The 17440-nt window shown below is 47.4% G+C and overlaps 1 protein-coding gene across 7 annotated transcripts in view; it reads left to right on the forward strand.

The window, feature by feature from the left end:
* The window catches only part of LOC115176487 (glutamate receptor ionotropic, kainate 5), a 105799-nt gene that overhangs the window by 63850 nt on the left and 24509 nt on the right, over positions 1-17440 (forward strand). For all 7 annotated transcript variants that reach the window (XM_029736519.1, XM_029736525.1, XM_029736521.1 and 4 more), the window contains 4 exons: positions 3711-3871; positions 4119-4283; positions 16525-16622; positions 17168-17333. In XM_029736519.1, the coding sequence (XP_029592379.1) occupies positions 3760-3871; positions 4119-4283; positions 16525-16622; positions 17168-17333 (541 nt within the window). In that variant the 5' untranslated portion in view covers positions 3711-3759. The remainder of the gene's footprint in view (positions 1-3710; positions 3872-4118; positions 4284-16524; positions 16623-17167; positions 17334-17440) is intronic.

The raw sequence follows: 17440 nt of genomic DNA on the forward strand, positions 1-17440 counted from the left end.
CCCCCCCCCCCCCCCCCCCCCCCCCCCCCCCCCCCCCCCCCCCCCACAAACACCCACTAACTCTGGCGTTGTGAAGATAGATTGAGAAAAGGGGAGCAGCTGTTCTGACTCCAGGTCCAGTTCTTTAGAATATATGTGTGGTACAGTGTGTCTATTCACAATACAGGAAATACAATATATTACAGGACACACTTCATTACACAACTCAGTCAGATCCAGAGAGCAGAGTGGCAGGGTGACAGAGCAGCATGTGGCAGTGGTCTCATTGTGACGTCTGTGTCTGTAACCTCTTGCATAACGGCTTTAGTGTTCCGATGTCAACGCTACCTGAACCTAATGACAGGAACAGTGTGACCTGATGGACAGTACACACACACACACACACGCACACACACACACACACGCACACACACACACACACACACACACACACACACACACACACACACACACACACACACACACACACACACACTCTCTCTCTCATTTAATTTGTAAAGTGCTTTTCTAATACCCAAGGCATCAGATCCAGTGGACAGGAGAACTGAATTAACATACAGTACCAGTCAAAAGTTTGGACACACCTACTCATTCAAGAGTTTTTCTTTATTTTGACTATTTTCTACATTGTATAATAATAGTGAAAACATCAAAACTATGAAATAATACATATGGAATCATGTAGTAACCAAAAAAGTGTTAAACAAATCAACAAATATTTTAGATTTTAGATTCTTCGAAGAAGCCACACTTTGCCTTGATGAGAGCTTTGCACACTCTTGGCATTCTCTCAAACAGTTTTTCCTTCACTGTGCGGTCCAAAGCATCTCAATTGGGTTGAGGTCGGGTGATTGTGGAGGCCAGGTCATCTGATGCAGCACTCCTTCACTCTCCTTATTGGTCAAATAGCCCTTACACAGCCTTTGTCCTGTTGAAAAACAAATCATAGTCCCACTAAGTGCAAACCAGATGGGATGGTGTATCGCTGCAGAATGCTGTGGTAGCCATGCTGGTTAAGTGTGCCTTGAATTCTAAATAAATCATTGACAGCGTCACCAGCAAAGCCCCCCCACACCATCACACTTCCACGCTTCACGGTTGGAACCACACATGGGGAGATCATCCGTTCACCTACTCTGCATCTCACAAAGACACGATGGACTCATCAGACCAAAGGACAGATTTCCACCAGTTTAATGTGCATTGCTCGTGTTTATTGGCCCAAGCAAGTCTCTTCTTCTTATTGGTGTCCTTTAGTAGTGGTTTCTTTGCAGCAATTCGACCATGAAGGCCTGATTCACACAGTCTCCTCTGAACAGTTGATGTTGAGATGTGTATGTTACTTGAACTCTGTGAAGCATTTTTTGGGGGCTACAATCTGAGGTGCAGTTAACTCTAATGAACTTATCCCCTGCAGCAGAGGTAACTCTGGGTCTTCCTTTCCTGTGGTGGTCCTCATGAGAGCCAGTTTCATCATAGCGCTTGATGGTTTTTGCGACTGCACTTATTTTCCGCATTGACTGACCTTCATATCTTAAAGTAATGATGTACTGTCCTTTCTCTTAGCTTATTTGAGTTGCTCTTGCCATAATATGGACTTGGCATTTTACCAAATAGGGCTATCTTCTGTATACCACCCCTACCTTGTCACAACACAACTGATTGGCCCAAACGCATTAAAGAAGGAAAGAAATTCCACAAATTAACTTTTAACAAGGAACACCTGTTAATTGAAATGCATTTCAGGTAACTACCTCATGAAGCTGTTGTCAAGGCAAAGGGTGGCTACTTTGAAGAATCTAAAATCTAAAATATATTTTGATTTGTTTAGCACTTTTTTGGTTACTACATGATTCCATGTGTTATTTTATAGTTTTGATGTTTTCACTATTATTCTACAATGTAGAAAATAGTCAAAATAAAGAAAAACCCTTGAATGAATAGGTGTGTCCAAACCTTTGACTCATATTGTAGGTCATTGAAAGCGTTTCTGAATTGCTCAGTCTTTAGCTGCGCCTTAAACGAGTCCAGAGACTCTGCAGCCCTGACAATGACTGGAAGTGTGATCCACTGCTGAGGGGCCACACAACTGAAAGCCCTGTCACCCATACTGTTTAGTCTGCTGTAGGGCTGCTGAAGGGAGATGGACCTGGAGGAGTGAACGGTGCATGTGGGGCAGGAGGGTAGGATGAAGTCAGACAGCTACTTGATGTGAGAGAACAATAAAAGAAAGGGAGAGCTGAGGGGGAGAGGGAGAAAGGGAGAGCTAAAGGGAGAGGGAGAAAGGGAGAGCTAAGGGGGAGAGGGAGAAAGGGAGAGCTAAAGGGGAGAGGGAGAAAGGGAGAGCTACAGGGGGAGAGGGAGAAAGGGAGAGTGAAAGGGAGAGCTAAGGGGGAGAGGTAGAAAGGGAGAGCTAAAGGGGAGAGGGAGAAAGGGAGAGCTAAAGGGGAGAGGGAGAAAGGGAGAGCTAAGGGGGAGAGGGAGAAAGGGAGAGCTACAGGGGGAGAGGGAGAAAGGGAGAGCTACAGGGGGAGAGGGAGAAAGGGAGAGTGAAAGGGAGAGCTAAGGGGGAGAGGTAGAAAGGGAGAGCTAAGAGGGAGAGGGAGAAAGGGAGAGCTAAAGGGGAGAGGGAGAAAGGGAGAGCTAAAGGGGAGAGGGAGAAAGGGAGAGCTAAGGGGGAGGGAGAAGGGGAGAGCTAAGGGGGAGTGGGAGAAAGGGGGAGCGGGTGAAAGGGGGAGAGGGAGAAAGGGAGAGCTAAGGGGAGAGGGAGAAAGGGAGAGCTAAGGGGGAGAGGGAGAAATGGAAAGCTAAGGGGGAGAGGGAGAAAGGGAGAGCTACAGGGGGAGAGGGAGAAAGGGAGAGCTACAGGGGGAGAGGGAGAAGGGGAGAGGGAGAAAGGGAGGGATACGGGGGAGAGGGAGAAAGGGAGAGCTACGGGGGAGAGGGAGAAAGGGAGGGATACGGGGGAGAGGGAGAAAGGGAGAGCTACAGGGGGAGAGGGAGAAGGGGAGAGGGAGAAAGGGAGGGATACGGGGGAGAGGGAGAAAGGGAGAGCTACGGGGGAGAGGGAGAAAGGGAGGGATACGGGGGAGAGGGAGAAAGGGAGAGCTACGGGGGAGAGGGAGAAAGGGAGATCTAAGGGGGAGAGGGAGAAAGGGAGGGAGAGTAAAAAAAGACAAGCGTGAAGGGAAATGTAGGGAAGAGAGATGGAGAGGCAAAACATTCTCACCTCCCTGGGGTCAAATAGAAGCAGTCAAGCTGCTGTGTTGTGCCTACAGGGTCAAAGGTGACTCATCTCCAACTCACACAGATACCAGACACACATCACACACACATCTCCATCTCAGAGGTCAAACTGAGGGTCATGACCAGCTGACGGTGAGCAGAAACAAGACGCTATACACCACACACATACGCTTCATCTTTTTGTCTGTTCTCACACACACATTAAACTGTCACTTAGAATGGGGGTTGTCACTCAGAGTGAGTGAGGGTGGTTTTGCAGCAGGCAGAGCAGAGCTGTGTGTGTTTCATGTGTGGGTCTTGTGATCGTAACAAGCTCTTTAAATAGAGATTTAACCATTGGAGCTACAGGTGTGTGCACAGAGTCAGAACGGTTGTGTGTGTATGTATGTGTGTCTGTGTTTGTGAGTGTGTGTCTGTGTGTTTGTGTATATTTTGGTGTTGTAACGTATCCTCCCGTCCTGTAGGTGGCGAGCAGGCAGCCAGCAGACCGTTCTCCATGAGGAGCAGTAGAAGATGCCGGCTCTGCCAGCGCTGCTGCTGTCGATACACTTCTCCTCCTTCCTGTTAGTTACCATGGCACCACGCTCCGGAAGCCAGGCCGCCCTGCTCTCTTCCGTCCGGATGGGTGTGTCCATCTATCAATCAATCCATCCATCCTTCCATCCCTTGATCACCCTCAGGTGTCTGTCTCCCCCTCCTCCCCCAGTGTCTCACCCCCCTCCACCAAGACACACCCACTCACTCACCTGGCCTTCACACCCCTCGTAAATACTCTGTTTGTCTCTTCTCTTTTTGTCTTACTGTCTAATGGTGAGTAACATCAATGTTTTCTCCTGCTCCATATCTCTCCGTCTCCCTCCCTCTCTATGTAGCTGCGATCCTGGATGACCAGTCAGTGTGTGGGCGTGGGGAGCGGCTGGCTCTGGCCCTGGCCAGGGAGAACATCAACAGTGTGATGGAGGGAGGGGCCAGAGCCCGTGTGGAGGTGGACATATTTGAACTGCAGAGGGACTCCCAGTACGAGACCACTGACACCAGTGAGTAACACCACTACAGACCACTAAGACCAGTACTGACTAGGCTGCAAATCCAAGATGGCGTAGCAGTCGGACGTGTGTTTGTCTTTGTCTTATCCCGTGTATATAGTCTTTTTTTTTGTATTTTAATCAAACTTTCTATCTACGAACTAAATATACTTTCCTGCAACCTTTCCTGCAATCCGCCTCACCCAATGTGGTACGGATCTGCTATTTTTATTCCTTATAACTGGAACCTCCATCAGAAGCTAGCCAGCTAACTAGCTACTAGCTATTAGTTATTGTTAGCCACGGCTAGCGGTCTTGCCCTTTAGCTCGGACACCAGCCAGCTTTAGCTCGGACAATACCTGCCAGTCTGCACAGCACGATATCAACCCAGAGCATATCGGATTGCTTCTCTCTACCACATCACCAGATTCCTGCCGCAAGCTCTGGACCGTTATACTGGATCATCGCAGCTAACTAGCTGCAACCGAGTGGCTACTGTTAGCTAACGCCTCTGTCCCGAAGCAAGCACCAGTTAGCTTTGAGCTAGCCTCGAGCTAGGCCCATATACCAGCTAATTCTTGGGCTACAATGCCTATTTTGCCAATTGGCCTGGACCCTTTATTGTCGACACGGAGCCCCGGCGATCCATCATGACTGGTCTGCCGACGTAATCGTCCGATGTGGTTTCAACAGGCTTTTCCGTTGCGATGTCACCGAAGACCCATCTGCTAGCTCCGGCCCGCTGGCTTTCTGAACGCTGTGTCTCCCGCTCACCTATGATCCCTCGGCTACACAGCTGATGCCCGCTGGACTGTTTCAATAACATGGTACCTCATTTTGTTTATCTGTCGGCCCCAGCCTCGAACTCAGGTCCTGTATGTACCTACATGTGGAGCCTCACCTGGCTTAACTGGTGCCGCCAGAGATGCAACCTCTCTCATCGTCACTCAACGCCTAGGTTAATCTCCACTGTACTCACATCCTACCATACCCTTGTCTGTACATTATGCCCTGAATCTATTCTACCACGCCCAGAAATCTGCTCCTTTGATTCTCTGTTCCGAACGCACTAGACGACCAGTTCTTATAGCCTTTAGCCGTACCCTTATCCTACTCCTCCTGTGTTCCTCTGGTGATGTAGAGGTTAACCCAGGCCCTGTAGCCCCCGGTACTACACCTATTCCCCAGGCACTCTCATTTGTTGACTTCTGTAACTGTAAAAGCCTTGGTTTCATGCATGTTAACATCAGAAGCCTCCTCCCTAAGTTTGTATTATTCACTGCTTTAGCACACTCCGCCAACCCTGATGTCCTAGCCATGTCTGAATCCTGGCTCAGGAAGGCCACCAAAAATTCTGAAATTTCCATCTTCATCTACAACATTTTCCGTCAAGATAGAAATGCCAAAGGGGGCAGAGTTGCAATCTACTGTAGAAATAGTCTGCAGAGTTCTATCATACTATCCAGGTCTGTACCCAAACAGTTTGAGCTTCTACTTTTAAAAATCCACCTTTCCAGATATAAGTCTCTCAATGTTGCCGCTTGTTATAGACCCCCCTCAGCCCCCAGCTGTGCCCTGGACACCATATGTGAATTGATTGCCCCTCATTTATTTCAGAGTTCATAGTGTTAGGTGACCTAAACTGAGATATGCTTAACACCCCGGCCTTCCTACAATCTAAGCTACAGTGGGGGAAAAAGTATTTGATCCCCTGCTGATTTTGCACGTTTGCCCACTGACAAAGAAATGATCAGTCTATAATGTTAATGGTATGTTTATTTGAACAGTGAGAGACAGAATAACAACACAAATATCCAGAAAAACGCATGTAAAAAATGTTATAAAATGATTTGCATTTTAATGAGGGAAATAAGTATTTGACCCCTCTGCAAAACATGACTTAGTACTTGGTGGAAAAACCCTTGTTGGCAATCACAGAGGTCAGATGTTTCTTGTAGTTGGCCACCAGGTTTGCACACATCTCAGGAGGGATTTTGTCCCACTCCTCTTTGCAGATCTTCTCCAAGTCATTAAGGTTTCGAGGCTGACGTTTGGCAACTCAAACCTTCAGCTCCCTCCACAGATTTTCTATGGGATTAAGGTCTGGAGACTGGCTAGGCCACTCCAGGACCTTAATGTGCTTCTTCTTGAGCCACTCCTTTGTTGCCTTGGCCGTGTGTTTTGGGTCATTGTCATGCTGGAATGCCCATCCACGACCCATTTTTAATGCCCTGGCTGAGGGAAGGAGGTTCTCACCCAAGATTTGATGGTACATGGCCCCGTCCATCGTCCCTTTGATGCGGTGAAGTTGTCCTGTCCCCTTAGCAGAAAAACACCCCCAAAGCATAATGTTTCCACCTCCATGTTTGACGGTGGAGACGGTGTTCTTGGGGTCATAGGCAGCATTCCTCCTCCTCCAAACACGGCGAGTTGAGTTGATGCCAAAGAACTCCATTTTGGTCTCATCTGACCACAACACTTTCACCAGTTGTCCTCTGAGTAATTCAGATGTTCATTGTCAAACTTCAGACGGGCATGTATATGTGTTCTTGAGCAGGGGGACCTTGCGGGCGCTGCAGGATTTCAGTCCTTCATGGCGTAGTGTGTTACCAATTGTTTTCTTGGTCCCAGCTGCCTTGAGATCATTGACAAGATCCTCCCATGTAGTTCTGGGCGGATTCCTCACCGTTCTCATGATCATTGCAACTCCACGAGGTGAGATCTTGCATGGAGCCCCAGGCCGAGGGATATTGCGAGTTTTTTGTGTTTCTTCCATCTGCGAATAATCACACCAAATGTTGTCACCTTCTCACCAAGCTGCTTGGCAATGATCTTGTAGCCCATTCCAGCCTTGTGTAGGTCTACAATCTTGTCCCTGACATCCTTGGAGAGCTCTTTGGTCTTGGCCAAGGTGGAGAGTTTGGAATCTGATTGATTGATTGTTTCTGTGGACAGGTGTCTTTTTTACAGGTAACAAGCTGCGGTTAGGAGCACTCCCTTTAAGAGTGCGCTCCTAATCTCAGCTTGTTACCTGTATAAAAGACACCTGGGAGCCAGAAATCTTTCTGATTGAGAGGGGGTCAAATACTTATTTCCCTCATTAAAATGCAAATTAATTTGTAACATTTTTGACATGCGTTTTTCTGGATTTTTTTTGTTGTTATTCTGTCTCTCACTGTTCAAATAAACCTACCATTAAAATTATAGACTGATCATTTCTTTGTCAGTGGGCAAACGTACAAAATCAGCAGGGGATCAAATACTTTTTCCCCCCACTGTAGATGCCCTCAATCTCACACAAATTATCAAGGAACCTGCCAGGTACAACCCTAAATCCGTAAACACGGGCACCCTCATAGATATCATCCTGACCAACTTGCACTCTAAATACTCCTCTGCTGTCTTCAACCAGGATCTCAGCGATCACTGCCTCATTGCCTGCGTCCATAATGTGTCCGCGGACAAACAACCACCCCTCATCACTGTCAAACGCTCCCTAAAACACTTCAGCAAGCAGGCCTTTCTAATTGACCTGGCCTGGGTATCCTGGAAGGATATTGACCTCATCCCATCAGTAGAGGATGCCTGGTTATTCTTTAAAAGTGCTTTCCTCACCATCTTAAGTAAGCATGCCCCATTTAAAAAATATAGAACTAAAAACAGATATAGCCCTTGGTTCACTCCAGATTTGACTGCCCTTGACCAGTACAAAAACATCCTGTGGCATACTGCATTAGCATCGAATAGCCCCCGCGATATGCACATTTTTTCAGGGAAGTTAGGAACCAATATACACAGTCAGTTAGGAAAGCAAAGGCTAGCTTTTTCAAACAGAAATTTGCATCCTGTAGCACAAATTCCCAAAAGTTTTGGGACACTGTAAAGTCCATGGAGAATAAGAGCACCTCCTCCCAGCTGCCCACTGCACTGAGGCTAGGAAACACTGTCACCACCAATAAATCTACGATAATTGAGAATTTCAATAAGCATTTTTCTACAGCTGGCCATGCTTTCCACCTGGCTACACCTACCCTGGCCAACAGCTCCTCACCCCCCGCAGCAACTTGCCCAAGACCCCCCGCTTCTCCTTCACCCAAATCCAGATAGCTGATGTTCTGAAAGAGCTGCAAAATCTGGACCCCTACAAATCAGCTGGGCTAGACAATCTGGACACTCTCTTTCTAAGATTTTAGAAAGCCTGTTCAACCTCTATTTCGTATCGTCTGAGATCCCTAAAGATTGGAAAACTGCCACGGTCATCCCCCTCTTCAAAGGGGGAGGCACTCTAGACCCACATTGTTACAGACCTATATCTATCCTTCCCTGCCTTTCTAAAGTCTTCAAAATCCAAGTTAACAAACAGATCACCGACCATTTCAAATCCCACCGTACCTTTTCCGCTCTGCAATCTGGTTTCCGAGCTGGTCATGGGTGCACCTCAGCCACGCTCAAGGTCCTAAACAATATCATGACTGCCATCGATAGAAGACAGTACTGTGCCTTTATCGACCAGGCCAAGGCTTCGACTCTGTCAATCACCGCATTCTTATCGGCAGACTCAATAGCCTTGGTTTCTCAAATGACTGCCTCGCCTGGTTCACCAACTACTTCTCAGATAGAGTTCAGTGTGTCAAATCGGAGGGCCTGTTGTCCGGACCTCTGGCAGTCTCTATGGGGGTGCCACAGGGTTCAATTCTCGGGCCGACTCTTTTCTCTGTATACATCAATGATGTCGCACTTGCTGCTGGTGATTCTCTGATCCACCTCTATGCAGACAAATACTGACCAGTAATACCAGTAGAGACCGGTACTGACCAGTAATAATACCAGTACAGACAAGTACTGATCAGTAATACCAGTACTGACCAGTAATATCAGTACATACCAGAACAGACCAGTCATACCAGTACAGACCAGTTTTACCAGTACAGACCAGTAATACCAGTACAGACCAGTACTGACTAGTAATACCAGTACAGACCAGTACTTCTCAGTACAGACCAGTACTGACCATTACTGACCCGTAATACCAGTACAGACCAGTACTTCTCAGTACAGACCAGTACTGACCATTACTGACCCGTAATACCAGTACAGACCAGTACTGACCAGTACAGACCAGTGCAGTCCAGTACTGATCAGTAATACCAGTACAGACCAGTACTGACTTGTAATACCAGTACATACCAGTAATACCAGTACAGACCATTTCTGACCAGTAATACCAGTACAGACCCGTACTGACCAGTACTGACCAGTAATACCAGTACAGACCAGTACTGACCAGTACTGACCAGTAATACCAGTACTACAGACTTTATTACAAAATAGACTGAGGATTTCATTCAGTAGTTTATGTGTATTAGCTCACAGCCCAATGACTTCTATCAGGATACAGACACTTGCTGTTCCCATTGCAAGAAGTCACCACCCTGCCGCTGGCCACAGCGAGCTGGAGGGAGAAGTGACTGTGTGTGGACGTGTGTGAATGTACAGTACAGTATGTGTGTGTGTGTGTGTGTTTGTGTGTAGCTTTATTCATGTGTGTGTGTGTGTGTGTGTGTGTGTGTGTGTGTGTGTGTGTGTGTGTGTGTGTGTGTGTGTGTGTGTGTGTGTGACTTTATTCATATATATATATATATATATATATATATATATATATATATATATATATATATATATATATATATAGGTGTATGTGTGTGTGTATGTGTGTCCTTGACCAGTGGGCAGGACACTCTGACAGGCGTATTTGCCATCAGGGTCTCTTGGATCACAGGCCTCATCTTACAGCTGTAGCTGTATGAGACACACGCACACGCGCACACACGCCAGAGGTTATGGATGATGAGGATGGAGCGATGTAGAGGAATGAAATGGAGCCCAGGGTGAATCTCAGTAGTCTGAAGCAGCTTCCTCTCCTCATCTCATTTCTTTCAGCAGAACTGATGTGAAGATGCGCCATACACAGTGCCTTGCAAAAGTATTCATCCCGCTTGGCGTTTTTCCTGTTTTGTTGCATTACAACCGGTAATTTAAATAGATTTTCATTTGGATTTCATGTAATGGACATACACTAAATATTACAAATTGGTGAAGTGAAATGAAAAAAATAACTTGTTTCAAAAATTCTAAAAGATAAAAAAACTGAAAAGTGGTGCGTGCATATGTATTCACCCCCTTTGCTATGAAGCCCCTAAATAAGATCAACCAATTACCTTCAGAAGTCACATAATTAGTTAGATTGCGCACATGTGGACTTTATTTAAGTGTCACATGATCTTTCGCATGATCTCAGTATAAATGCACCTGTTCTGAAAGGCCCCAGAATCTGCAACACCACTAAGCAAGGGGCACCACCAAGCAAGCGGCACCACCAAGCAAGCGGCACCATGAAGACCAAGGAGCTCTCCAAACAGGTCAGAGACAAAGTTGTGGAGAAGTACAGATCAGGGTTGGGTTCTAAAAAAATATCTGAAACTTTGAACATCCTACGGATCCCCATTAAATCCATTATTAAAAAATGGAAAGAATATGGTACCACAACAAACATTTACATTTTACATTTAAGTCATTTAGCAGACGCTCTTATCCAGAGAGACTTACAAATTGGTGCGTTCACCTTATGATATCCAGTGGAACAACCACTTTACAATAGTGCATCTAAATCTTTTAGGGGGGGGGGGGTTAGAAGGATTACTTTGTCCTATCCCAGGTATTCCTTAAAAAGGTGGGGTTTCAGGTGTCTCTGGAAGGTGGTGATTGACTCTGCTGTCCTGACGTCGTGAGGGAGCTTGTTCCACCATAGGGGTGCCAGAGCAGCGAACAGTTTTGACTGGGCTGAGCGGGTACTGTGCTTCCTCAGAGGTAGGGGGGCCAGCAGGCCAGAGGTGGATGAGCGCAGTGCCCTCGTTTGGGTGTAGGGACTGATCAGAGCCTGAAGGTACGGAGGTGCCGTTCCCCTCACGGCTCCGTAGGCAAGCACCATGGTCTTGTAGCGGATGCGAGCTTCAACTGGAAGCCAGTGGAGAGAGCGGAGGAGCGGGGTGACGTGAGAGAACTTGGGAAGGTTGAACACCAGACGAGCTGCGGCGTTCTGGATGAGTTATAGGGGTTTAATGGCACAGGCAGGGAGCCCAGCCAACAGCGAGTTGCAGTAATCCAGACGGGAGATGACAAGTGCCTGGATTAGGACCTGTGCCACTTCCTGTGTGAGGCAGGGTCGTACTCTGCGAATGTTGTAGAGCATGAACCTACAGGATCGGGTCACCGCCTTGATGTTAGTGGAGAACGACAGGGTGTTGTCCAGGGTCACGCCAAGGTTCTTAGCACTCTGGGAGGAGGACACAATGGAGTTGTCAACCGTGATGGCGAGATCATGGAACGGGCAGTCCTTCCCCGGGAGGAAAAGCAGCTCCGTCTTGCCGGGGTTCAGCTTGAGGTGGTGATCCGTCATCCACACTGATATGTCTGCCAGACATGCAGAGATGCGATTCGCCACCTGGTTATCAGAAGGGGGAAAGGAGAAGATTAATTGAGTGTCGTCTGCATAGCAATGATAGGAGAGACCATGTGAGGATATGACAGAGCCAAGTGACTTGGTGTATAGCGAGAATAGGAGAGGGCCTAGAACAGAGCCCTGGGGGACACCAGTGGTGAGAGCACGTGGTGCGGAGACAGATTCTCGCAACGCCACCTGGTAGGAGCGACCTGTCTGGTAGGACGCAATCCAAGCGTGGGCCGCACCGGAGATGCCCAGCTCGGAGAGGGTGGAGAGGAGGATCTGGTGGTTCACAGTGTCAAAGGCAGCAGATAGGTCTAGAAGGATGAGAGCAGAGGAGAGAGAGTTAGCTTTAGCAGTGCGGAGAGCCTCCGTGACACAGAGAAGAGCAGTCTCAGTTGAATGACCAGTCTTGAAACCTGACTGATTTGGGTCAAGAAGGTCATTCTGAGAGAGATAGCAAGAGAGCTGGCCAAGGACGGCACGTTCAAGAGTTTTGGAGAGAAAAGAAAGAAGGGATACTGGTCTGTAGTTGTTGACATGGGAGGGATCGAGTGTAGGTTTTTTCAGAAGGGGTGCAACTCTCGCTCTCTGAAGACTGAAGGGACGTAGCCAGCGGTCAAGGATGAGTTGATGAGCGAGGTGAGGTAAGGGAGAAGGTCTCCGGAAATGGTCTGGAGAAGAGAGGAGGGGATAGGGTCAAGCAGGCAGGTTGTTGGGCGGCCGGCTGTCACAAGACGCGAGATTTCATCTGGAGAGAGGGGGGAGAAAGAGGTCAAAGCACAGGGTAGGGCAGTGTGAGCAGGACCAGCGGTGTCGTTTGACTTGACAAACGAGGATCGGATGTCGTCGACCTTCTTTTCAAAATGGTTGACGAAGTCATCTGCAGAGAGGGAGGAGGGGGGAGGGGGAGGAGGATTCAGGAGGGAGGAGAAGGTGGCAAAGAGCTTCCTAGGGTTAGAGGCAGATGCTTGGAATTCAGAGTGGTAGAAAGTGGCTTTAGCAGCAGAAACAGAAGAGGAAAATGTAGCGAGGAGGGAGTGAAAGGATGCCAGGTCCGCAGGGAGGCGAGTTTTCCTCCATTTCCGCTCGGCTGCCCAGAGCCCTGTTCTGTGAGCTCGCAATGAGTCGTCGAGCCACGGAGCAGGAGGGGAGGACCGAGCCGGCCTGGAGGATAGAGGACATAGAGAGTCAAAGGATGCAGAAAGGGAGGAGAGGAGGGTTGAGGAGGCAGAATCAGGAGATAGGTTGGAGAAGGTTTGAGCAGAGGGAAGAGATGATAGGATGGAAGAGGAGAGAGTAGTGGGAGAGAGAGAGCGAAGGTTGCGACGGCGCAATACCATCCGAGTAGGGGCAGAGTGAGAAGTGTTGGAGGAGAGCGAGAGGGAAAAGGATACAAGGTAGTGGTCGGAGACTTGGAGGGGAGTTGCAATGAGATTAGTGGAAGAACAGCATTTAGTAAAGATGAGGTCAAGCGTATTGCCTGCCTTGTGAGTAGGGGGGGAAGGTGAGAGGGTGAGGTCAAAAGAGGAGAGGAGTGGAAAGAAGAGGAATGAGTCAAAGGTAGACGTGGGGAGGTTAAAGTCACCCAGAACTGAGAGAGGTGAGCCATCCTCAGGAAAGGAACTTATCAAGGCGTCAAGCTCATTGATCAACTCTCCAAGGGAACCTGGAGGGCGATAAATGATAAGGATGTTAAGCTTAAAAGGGCTGGTAACTGTGACAGCATGGAATTCAAAGGAGGCGATAGACAGATGGGTCAGGGGAGAAAGAGAGAATGTCCACTTGGGAGAGATGAGGATTCCAGTGCCACCACCCCGCTGGCCAGATGCTCTCGGGGTATGCGAGAACACGTGGGCAGATGAGGAGAGAGCAGTAGGAGTAGCAGTGTTATCTGTGGTAATCCATGTTTCCGTCAGCGCCAAGAAGTCGAGGGACTGGAGGGTAGCATAGGCTGAGATGAACTCTGCCTTGTTGGCCGCAGATCGGCAGTTCCAGAGGCTGCCGGAGACCTGGAACTCCACGTGGGTTGTGCGCGCTGGGACAACAAGGTTAGAGTGGCAGCGGCCACGCGGTGTGAAGCGTTTGTATGGCCTGTGCAGAGGGGAGAGAACAGGGATAGACAGACACATAGTTGACAAGCTACAGAAGAGGCTACGCTAATGCAAAGGAGATTGGAATGACAAGTGGACTACACGTCTCGAATGTTCAAAAAGTTAAGCTTACGTTGCAAAAATCTTATTGACTAAAAAGACTAAAATGATACAGTACGGCTGGCTGGTGAAGTAGGTTAGCTAGCAGTGGCTGCGTTGTTGACTTTGTTTGAAAGTGTAGCTGGCTAGGTAACCTCGATAGTTTCAGTACTACACCATTATCATGATACAAAGGCAACTATGTAGCTAGCTAACATAAGACTAATCAACACTAACACTAAACAAACCTGCCAAGAGACGGCCGCCCACCAAAACTCACGTACTAGGAAAAGAGGGCATAAATCAGAGAGGCAACAAAGAGCCCAAAGATAACCCTGAAGGAGCTGCAAAGCTCCACAGCGGAGATTGGAGTATCTGTCCATAGGCCACTTTAAGCCGTACACTCCACAGAGCTGGGCTTTACGGAGGAGTGTCCAGAAAAAAGCCATTGCTTAAAGAAAAAAAAAGCAAACACGTTTGGTGTTCGCCAAAAGGCATGTCGGAGACTCTGGTCAGATGAGACAAAAATTGAGCTTTTTGGCCATCAAGGAAAATGCTATGTCTGGCGCAAACCCAACATCTCCCATCACCCCGAGAACACCATCCCCAAAGTGAAGCATGGTGGTGGCAGCATCATGCTGTGGGGATGTTTTTCATCGGCAGGGACTGGGAAACTGGTCAGAATTGAAGAAAATATGGAGGGCGCAAAATACAGGGAAATTCTTGAGGGAAACCTGTTTCAGTCTCCCAGAGATTTGAGACTGGGACAGAGGTTCACCTTCCAGCAGGACAATGACCCTAAGCATACTGCTAAAGCAACACTTGAATGGTTTAAGGGTAAACATTTAAATGTCTTGGAATAGCCTAGTCAAAGCCCAGACCTCAATTCAATTGAGAATCTGTGGTATGACTTAAAGATTGCTGTAGACCAACAGAACCCATCCAACTTGAAGGAGCTGTAGCAGTTTTGCCTTGAAGAATGGGCAAAAATCCCAGTGGCTAGATGTGCCAAGCTAATAGAGACATACCCCAAGAGACTTGCAGCTGTAATTGCTGCAAAAGGTGGCTCTACAAAGTATTGACTTTGGGGGGGTGAATAGTTATGCACGCTCAAGTTTTCCGTTTTTTTTGTCTTATTTGGTGTTTGTTTCACAATTAAAATTATTTTGCATCTTCAAAGTGGTAGGCATGTTGTGTAAATCAAATTATACATTTACATTTACATTTTAGTTATTTAGCAGACGCTCTTATCCAGAGCGACTTACAGTAGTGAATGCATACATTTCACAATACATTATACATTTCATACATTATACAATCCCTCAAACAATCAATTTTAATTCCAGGTTCTAAGGCAACAAAACAGGAAAAATGCCAAGGGGGTGAATACTTTCGCAAGCCACTTTACTTACTGTAGCCCCATGATGTGTGCGATTATTGCCCCCTGTCAATCATTGACTCAGAGGCCTCGTTTCTCTGTTACTGTCTAGGTTCAACAACCATGGTTACTGTGACACAGTGCAGTGTGGCAGGAAGACATGTTGGCCTTAATCAGTATGTCAGTGGCATTGATCAGTAAGAGGAGCTGATCATTGAGCAATATGTTAACTATGAGACAGAACAGACTGACTGACAGACGCCCTAACAGTAGGCAAGATGGAGTTTCCACCATGCTGCTATGTTTACATCCTTTCCCCATCAGTAGTCACAAAGGAAAATAGATCATTTTAAGGTGTAGGCAATGGCTAGGTTCCATTCTACAAACTCACTCCCTTCCCTCTGCCTGTGAAGGGAAGGTGGCTTGGTTCCAATATGCCACCTTCCCTTCACGGGCAGAGGGAAAGGAGTGAGTCTGTCTGAGTCTGTTCTGTCTCATAGTTAACATTGACAGAGGGTTAACTGCCTACTGTTAGGGCGTGTTCAGTCCGTCAGTCAGTCTGTTCTGTCTCATAGTTAACATTGACAGAGGGTTAACTGCCTACTGTTAGGGTGTGTTCAGTCCGTCAGTCAGTCTGTTCTGTCTCATAGTTAACATTGACAGAGGGTTAACTGCCTACTGTTAGGGTGTGTTCAGTCCGTCAGTCAGTCTGTTCTGTCTCATAGTTAACATTGACAGAGGGTTAACTGCCTACTGTTAGGGTGTGTTCAGTCCGTCAGTCAGTCTGTTCTGTCTCATAGTTAACATTGACAGAGGGTTAACTGCCTACTGTTAGGGTGTGTTCAGTCCGTCAGTCAGTCTGTTCTGTCTCATAGTTAACATTGACAGAGGGTTAACTGCCTACTGTTAGGGCGTGTTCAGTCCGTCAGTCAGTCTGTTCTGTCTCATAGTTAACCTAGACAGAGGGTTAACTTTTCTAAACAAGAAAACAAGGAGTGAGTAAGAGTTCTGAGGTCCACAAGCATTAGAAACAATAGACTGCACTTCAACATTTATAGCAACAGACAAAAAAGACAGTAATACATTCCCACCAGACTAACAGAGCACCTAGACAAAAGTAATTTATTTTAAGAGAATTGCAGCTGGTTGACTCCGGTTCCTCTGTCTCTCTCTCCTCTCAGTGTGCCAGATTCTACCTAAAGGAGTGGTGTCTGTGATAGGCCCTGCCAACAGCCCTGCTTCTGGCTCTACTGTCAGTCATATATGTGGAGAGAAGGAGGTGAGTGGCACAAACATATACACACATGCATGGATATGCACGTTTCTCTCTCTCTCTCTCTCTCTGTCTCTCTCTCTCACACACCCTTCTTGTTCATCGTTACAGTGTCAGGAGATTGAGTCTCCCAGGAGTGCTCAATCTCTCCTCATGTAATTAACCATCAACCACTTCTTCCATCTGTTTACTCTTTACTCCGTTTGGCCTTTTATCCCTTCTCACTCTGTTCTTCTCTTCCCCGCCTCTCCTAATTTCTGTTTCCTCCCACCATCTTTCTATCTCTCTCTCTCTCTCTCTCTCTCTCTCTCTCTCTCTTTCTCTTTCTCTCTCTCTCTCTCTCTCTCTCTCTCTCTCTCTCTCTCTCTCTCTCTCTCTCTCTCTCTCTCGCTCCTTAATGTTTTCTATACTGGTTCTTTGATATCATTGCCTTCTCTGCTCTTCCTTCCTTTCTCTCGCTTCTTCTTTTATACTCTCCTTCCCTCCCCTCCTCTTCTCTCCTCTCCTATTCTACTTTCCTTTCCTCTCTCCTCTCCTCCTCTCCTCTCCAGATTCCTCATGTAAAGATCGGTCCAGAGGAGACTCCCAGGTTGCCCTACCTGCGTTTTGCCTCAGTTAGTCTGTACCCTAGCAACGAGGACCTGAGCTTGGCCGTGGCAGCCATCCTGCGATCCTTCAGCTACCCCTCAGCCAGCCTGGTCTGCTCAAAGGCCGAGTGTGAGTACTGTGTGCTTGTGCACATGGATGTAGATGTAATTGTGTGTTTGTTTATTTAAATTATTATAACTTTTTTTTTAACGTTTTGCTGCTTTTTCTCCCCATTT

Source organism: Salmo trutta, chromosome 37 (assembly GCF_901001165.1).
Source record: "Salmo trutta chromosome 37, fSalTru1.1, whole genome shotgun sequence".
Taxonomy (NCBI): domain Eukaryota; kingdom Metazoa; phylum Chordata; class Actinopteri; order Salmoniformes; family Salmonidae; genus Salmo; species Salmo trutta.